Source organism: Phyllobates terribilis, unplaced genomic scaffold (genome assembly GCF_046119375.1).
Source record: "Phyllobates terribilis strain yellow unplaced genomic scaffold, ASM4611937v1 Scaffold_11__3_contigs__length_659146591, whole genome shotgun sequence".
Classification (NCBI taxonomy): Eukaryota; Metazoa; Chordata; class Amphibia; order Anura; family Dendrobatidae; genus Phyllobates; species Phyllobates terribilis.
This window is the reverse complement of record NW_027362771.1, coordinates 580,773,658-580,781,666: the sequence shown is the minus strand read 5'-3', so window position 1 is coordinate 580,781,666 and position 8,009 is coordinate 580,773,658. Positions and strand designations below refer to the sequence as shown.

Genomic DNA, 8,009 nt, shown 5'->3' with positions numbered 1-8,009 from the left:
TCGTGCCATCCCCATCTCTCCTGATAACCCTGCCGCCATGCTGTGACATCAGTCCTTTTAACACAATGATATCTCATTGTATGACATCACCAGTCCTCTTATGATCAACCTGTTTTTACATCATCAGATTTAGCCAGGGAACCCTAAATCCTGATTGTTACATCCTTAGTTCATAAGATAACCAAGTCTCATGAATGTGACATCACCAGTCCTAGCCACAGAACACTAAGAAACCTTCTGTCTGAATTGCATTATCACCAGACCTCTGTAGATGGCTATATTTAACTCTGGCATCATCACCTGACCTCCCCGATAACCACCTCCTCCTTGTGACTTCATCACCTGTCCTCCCCCGATAACCACCTCCTCCTTGTGACTTCATCACCTGTCCTTCCCCGATAACCACCACCTCCTTGTGACATCATCACCTGTCCTCCCCCCGATAACCACCACCTCCTTGTGACATAATCACCTGTCCTCCCCCCGATAACCACCACCTCCTTGTGACATAATCACCTGTCCTCCCCCCGATAACCACCACCTCCTTGTGACATCACCTGTCCTCCCCCCGATAACCACCTCCTCCTTGTGACATCATCACCTGTCCTCCTCCTTGTGACATCATCACCTGTCCTCCCCCCGATAACCACCTCCTCCTTGTGACATCATCACCTGTCCTCCCCCCGATAACCACCTCCTCCTTGTGACATCATCACCTGTCCTCCCCCCGATAACCACCTCCTCCTTGTGACATCATCACCTGTCCTCCCCCCGATAACCACCTCCTCCTTGTGACTTCATCACCTGTCCTCCTCCCGATAACCACCTCCTCCTTGTGACTTCATCACCTGTCCTCCTCCCGATAACCACCTCCTCCTTGTGACTTCATCACCTGTCCTCCTCCCAATAACCACCTCCTCCTTGTGACTTCATCACCTGTCCTCCTCCCAATAACCACCTCCTCCTTGTGACTTCATCACCTGTCCTCCCCCGATAACCACCTCCTCCTTGTGACTTCATCACCTGTCCTCCTCCCAATAACCACCTCCTCCTTGTGACTTCATCACCTGTCCTCCTCCCAATAACCACCACCTCCTTGTGATATCATCACCTGTCCTCCTCCCAATAACCACCACCTCCTTGTGACATCATCACCTGTCCTCCTCCCAATAACCACCTCCTCCTTGTGACATCAACTGTCCTCCCCCCGATAACCAGCACCTCCTTGTGACTTCATCACCTGTCTTCCCCCCCCGATAACCTCCTCCACCTTGTGACATCACCTGTCCTCCCGCGATAACCACCTCCTCCTTGTAACTTCATCACCTGTGCTCCCCCCGATAACCTCCTCCTCCTTGTGACTTCATCACCTGTCTTCCCCCCCGATAACCTCCTCCTCCTTGTAACAGTCAGCTCTAGATGATTCTGTATCATTGCATGACATCACCAACTCTGATAATCCTACCTCGTTGTGACATCACCATTACCTAACCAGATTTTAGTGTCTCATTGTTATGACATCATCCCTCCTACGATGAACCTGGTATCACCAGATTTAGCCAAGGAACCGTAAATCCTGCTTGTTAACCTCCTCAGCTCACAAGATAACCATAGGCTTCTTGGTGTGACATCACCACTTCTGACACTTTCTTTGCTTTTTAAACACAAACTGCAGCTGGGAAAAAGGAGTTTTTCAAAACTGGAAAATCCCTTTAAGAATACCAAAAAACGGATGCTTCATATCTCGCCTCCTCAAGAGCCTGGAGTGTCACTTAAACATTCCTTGATCAAAAATAGAAAAAAAAAATCCCCAAAAAACATTGTCGCGAGTAGCAAAACATCCTCGATGGTGGCCATACTGGTTGTCTACCAACTTACCTAGAAATAGATAGGATTAAAGGCGTATTCACATCTTGCACATTTTTCAGCATATGACGAGACTTTTCTCCCTAACACCTTGTCTTGGACAACTTTGACGCCACTTAGGACCTCAAATGTTGGTCCGAAATAATTGATGCGATCACTTGGACTGAGATGGTCCGCATGTCAAGCACTTATGCCTTTATTCCTCGTTGTCTTCACTTTTCTGGAGTAATTTGATCCTTTTCTAGTAGTTGTAGTATTTGTGCCTTATTCGCTATACATTTTTTGCCACTTTTTCTCTCCAATTTTGCTTCCTCGGGTGTCCTACAAATTCATGAAATGTGACTTTTGCCAAACGTTGAAAGGTTTCGAGTAGAGTTTTCAATCTCATTTATTGTGACCTTCTAAAAGATTTGCGAGTATTCTTTAATCAGTATTTGCAAATTTTTAAGAAGGGGAAAAGGGCATTTTTAACTTTGTGCCATATCCATGCACCACTTTGAAAAATTTTGCAAAAAAAACCCATCAGCGAATAAAAGACAAAAAGTGACTTCAATAAATCATTATTTTTTTTCCTCAGACCCCTTTGTAAGGTCCAGCAGAAAATTACTCGCATTTCCCATTGACTTACATTGTACTCGCTATTCAGAACGAATACGCGATTATTTCAAAGAATAGCGATTAACGAATATTACGGTACTCGCTCATCACTAATCATAAGTGATAGATTTCGGCCCTAGAATTTGTATTAACTTGATGGAAGGCAAATCGAAGACTTGGAGGCCGGAAATCCTCAATGGTTATAAGACGCTATACGAACAGTCCGTGGTTAAAAGATTTTATTAAGAAGATATTCTCTACTTTAACCATCTTACACATCATACAGAATTTCCGTTAGTTTGTACAAGCATTTTCTCCCCATGATTCTCATAATATAATATTTTCATGACAATAATGATTGGTGGTCTTCCACCAGTGTTTGGAGTCAGCAACACCTAGAGATCCACCGGTTGGAGAACACCAATATAGAAATTAAGGCCGGATCCATCAAAACTGACGTAAAACTGTACAATTTGCCACCTCAGCCAACTCTGAGAAGTGGTCGGAGCCCATCCTGAAAAAAAATAATTACCCCAAGAGTGTAAAACATTTCCGCCTCTTAACGAATTTGGTGCTTGTTACTCCAGCGGATTCTGGACCAAGATTGAAGTACAAAACGCCAGGCTTGATGAATTGGCTCTTTGTGCTCTTCTAAGGTCAATCAACTTTGGGCTATTCTTAACATCCATTGTTTTGGAAATTTGGATAAGAACCAAGCCCCGGTGTCCGAAGCCAGAATAGAATCTCTAAGGCCTAAATACAGCATTATAAAATACTCTTAGTATATAGGTTAAGTCCCATCTCATTTTACGGATCCCACCCCAACTTAGGCTGCACCACAAAGGCAGCCTTTAGAAAATGTCTCTGTTTCAAACTCCCAAATATACAGTGTACAGTTGAAACCATCAAACCTATAGGCAGAGGTGGACGACACCGGACCTCCATACCAGGAAAGCTTTTGGAAATATTACTATGACTTCTTGTAGACCTTGGTGTCTACCACATATGACAGGCCCCATTCTCTAACACCTTGTCTTGGGCAACTTTGATGCCACTTAGAACCTTAAGTGTTGGTCCCAAATAATTGATCCAATCCCTTTGACTGAGAGAGTCTCCCGTGAATCCATTTTTTGTATAGTGGAAGGCTAATAAAGTAGCAAGGCAAGTTCCTGGAAGAGACCCGAGTGTAAGGCCCCATGTATCCCACGCAAGAGGAGGATGTCACCAGAACTGAGGCTTGGCTGGGGCTGTAGGAGGTGGTCGTCTGCATGGAAACAAAAATGGAGACTTATAATTGTATCTAACATAAACCATGAATGTAATAAGTGCAAATTCCTGTTTTTACAAGAAACACACAGGTTTATTAGACCCGCCCCCGAGGAGCTGACATTGCTAAAAATCTCTCTCTCTCATGAAGTTCAACAGTTAGGTTAGGACAATGTAGTAAAAGTTTCTGACTCTGGAATTCCAGAAGAGCTGGATGAAAAGCTGTGAAAAACTGGAATTCTGATTTTTTTTTTTTTTTTCCCCTAGTGGTAGTCCTTAATTTTAGGACAGCATACTTGGTGTTGCCTCTGGTGTCACGTAAAGTCATGCCTGATCAAAAATGGTATCTTAATATTGTATTTCTTCCTAGAATGCCAGTGTCCTATGGAAATTAAAATGTGCTGCTAACCCCCCCCCCCAATCAGATCCCAATGTTACATGATAGATTTGTGAAACTCACCCAATTTTTTTGTAACAACCAGGACTGGACCTTAGTGCCCAGAAGGAAGGGCTTAGAATTTGGGCCATTAGGCAAGGTGGAAAATGCAGCAATCACTCCGAGCAGCGGACCTGGGTACTACTGTGTTGTATGGCCAATTTGTGAAAGGGCCACACAGTTCAAAACTAAAAGCTATTGGAATGGAAGTCCACCTTTGGAAACCCTCGATAGTCAATAGGCTTAAGAAGTAGAGATGGAACGAATTCATTTTCACGAGCGTCACGCCACAACAATGACGCCATGCCAGATAATCAACAGAAAAGTCAGGAACGTTGTCAAGTAAGAGGCGGTTCACAGGACCGCAGAACCAGGTCCTGCAAGTTGCTTTGCACCATCTTTAATAAGTAATTATGTAGACACAAGTAAGTGGAAGAACTGATTAATTTAGCATTGGCCATTTCTATCCGTGTTCATCCCAAGCAGTTCTGTCCTAAAAATGTGAAAAATATTTTTTTTTTTACATGAAATTAGAGATTACACCCCACCCCCGCGGAGCAGGAATTGCTACATAGACGAGCTTTTGTTGTTTTGTAGCTTTTTTTTTGGGTTTGTTTTAACACTTCAACATGGTGAAGGTCCAAACATCAAAAGCAATATAGAAATTAGTGGAAGGTTTCACTATAAAAAAAAAAATGGTGATGAGTTGTCTCCAAATTCCCAAATCTCAATCCGATCGATCGCCGGTGGGATATCAGGCTAAGCCGTAGACCTTAAGACAAGGAATTTTAAGGCTTCTTGTCGTCTCACTTTCTAGTTCTTTCATTGCACGTTCGCCTTTTCATTTTTTTTAAAGACGACCCAGGAGTTAATTTTATTTTACAGTTCAATGTAAAAAAGCCCCATATTTTGCTCCAAAACAGAAAATTGCGTCCCTCATGGGCGTGAATGTCTTACAAACCAATTCATCAAGTGATCCTATTGTAAGGTAGCTGCCCTATAAGTCAACGTCACACTTATAAGCCCTGGGACATACCTAAGAGCCCCCCCCCCTACACAGCCCAAAATAATCAGGCTCGGCGGACAGTCCAATATGAATGGGGACCTACAGATTATTGTGGCCTACATAGATTTTTTTTATTTTTTTTGAACATCGAGCCCCAAGAAATATAAGAGGCGTCCGAAAAGAATCTGGCTATGCGAATCATTGCAATTTTCAATCCCAACGCTTGAGACCATAGAGTGACGGCAAATATTTACGCATTTATGGACCATAGATCTTTAGGGTTTTTTTTTTTTAGGTTACTAAATGTTAAAGAAAGTCTTTCTCGCTTGCCCTGGAGGACCCAGCTTATTGCCACCTGTGTAATGCTTCACGTGTCCCGTGGAGGAGCTGTAGGGAAACTGAACACTTAATACCAGCTGAGAATCGCTGATCACCAGTGGTAGGACATCCTGTGATCAGGACTCTTCTTATTAGACAGGATGAGGCTAAATAGAAAATTATATCAAGTGTTGGGTGTGAAGGCCATAAATCTTTACAGAATGACCATTTTGGGTGGAGTTTTTGGTTAAACTATAACCAGGTTAAATGTTTTTTTCAAGTCACTACTCTGTGTACTTCAGTGTACCTTTGGGGTCCCGGTGACATCACTACGAAGGGGGACAAATGAATGAATAAGGAACCCTTTAGCGCCACTTGTGTCTCAGGTAGAGACTAGTATTGCGCTCACTTAAATGCGGCTAAAGAGTAAGCATCTTTTCATTTTTATTGTACAGGGTGTCCCTAAAGTCTGAACACAAAGGAGTGCTCATTAACTATAATTTCAATTAATTTAATTAACTATAATATAATTTTACAAAGCGCATCAACCTTTGCATCATATTGAAAAAGTTATTTAATACTCCAATTGAATCAAATGTTTAATAAATTTAATGAGCCTGTCTCTCCAGACTTTAGGGACTTCCTGTATTAAAAAAAAAAATAAAAAAAAATCAATAGTACTAATGAAAATAAAAAAAACTATGTAATATTTTAAACGAGATGAATCATCTTTTTCTCCTTCGGGACCGATCTTTTACTTTCAGTTCACGGGTAAAATCTGTCTTTGGTAAATACAGACTTTCCCATTACTGAGATAGGAGATGGCAGTTGGTGCTTTTAAATTTCTATGGAGGAGGGAGGAGCTAGTGGAACACAGACATTCCGCTGCAAGTATTCTTGAAACGACAGTTACCGTTCTCCATAGAAATTTATAAGCACCAGCTGTAATGGGAAAGTCTGATTTCACAAGAAAGATTTTACCCATGAATTGAGAAAGAATGAGCAGTCCAGAAAGAAATGGATTTCTCTAATAAAAGACATTACAAAGTTTTTAATTTTTACATGTACTAATAATCACTTCTATGGGAGCAAGAAATATGTGGAGCAATAGGAGGAGAGATAGTGTGACCGTAACCTATCAGGATTTATAAGCCAAAATCAGAAGAGGGGACATGTTTCTATTGCTATTTCTATACTTTCCCTCTGATGGGGGGATAAATGGAGTAATAGGAGGAGATATAGGGGGGATATATGGAGTGATAGGAGGAGATATAGGGGGGATATATGGAGTGATAGGAGGCGATATAGGGGGGATATATGGAGTGATAGGAGGCGATATAGGGGGGATATATGGAGTGATAGGAGGCGATATAGGGGGGATATATGGAGTGATAGGAGGCGATATAGGGGGGATATATGGAGTGATAGGAGGCGATATAGGGGGGATATATGGAGTGATAGGAGGCGATATAGGGGGGATATATGGAGTGATAGGAGGGAGCGATATAGGGGGGATATATGGAGTGATAGGAGGAGATATAGGGGGGATATATGGAGTGATAGGAGGAGATATAGGGGGGATATATGGAGTGATAGGAGGAGATATAGGGGGGATATATGGAGTGATAGGAGGAGATATAGGGGGGATATATGGAGTGATAGGAGGAGATATAGGGGGGATATATGGAGTGATAGGAGGAGATATAGGGGGGATATATGGAGTGATAGGAGGAGCTATAGGGGGGATATATGGAGTGATAGGAGGAGCTATAGGGGGGATATATGGAGTGATAGGAGGAGCTATAGGGGGGATATATGGAGTGATAGGAGGAGCTATAGGGGGGATATATGGAGTGATAGGAGGAGCTATAGGGGGGATATATGGAGTGATAGGAGGAGCTATAGGGGGGATATATGGAGTGATAGGAGGAGCTATAGGGGGGATATATGGAGTGATAGGAGGAGCTATAGGGGGGATATATGGAGTGATAGGAGGAGCTATAGGGGGGATATATGGAGTGATAGGAGGAGCTATAGGGGGGATATATGGAGTGATAGGAGGAGCTATAGGGGGGATATATGGAGTGATAGGAGGAGCTATAGGGGGGATATATGGAGTGATAGGAGGAGCTATAGGGGGGATATATGGAGTGATAGGAGGAGCTATAGGGGGGATATATGGAGTGATAGGAGGAGCTATAGGGGGGATATATGGAGTGATAGGAGGAGCTATAGGGGGGATATATGGAGTGATAGGAGGAGCTATAGGGGGGATATATGGAGTGATAGGAGGAGCTATAGGGGGGATATATGGAGTGATAGGAGGAGCTATAGGGGGGATATATGGAGTGATAGGAGGAGCTATAGGGGGGATATATGGAGTGATAGGAGGAGCTATAGGGGGGATATATGGAGTGATAGGAGGAGCTATAGGGGGGATATATGGAGTGATAGGAGGAGCTATAGGGGGGATATATGGAGTGATAGGAGGAGCTATAGGGGGGATATATGGAGTGATAG

General features: G+C 43.0%; 1 protein-coding gene across 1 annotated transcript in view; it reads right to left on the bottom strand.

Annotated features, from left to right (window-relative positions):
- Nucleotides 1–2,687: 2,687 nt before the first annotated feature.
- The window catches only part of DNM2 (dynamin 2), a 75,540-nt gene continuing 70,218 nt past the window's right edge, over nucleotides 2,688–8,009 (bottom strand). The window contains exon 21 of the mRNA XM_073654207.1: nucleotides 2,688–3,727. Coding sequence (XP_073510308.1) covers nucleotides 3,685–3,727 — 43 coding nt within the window. The 3' untranslated portion in view covers nucleotides 2,688–3,684. The remainder of the gene's footprint in view (nucleotides 3,728–8,009) is intronic.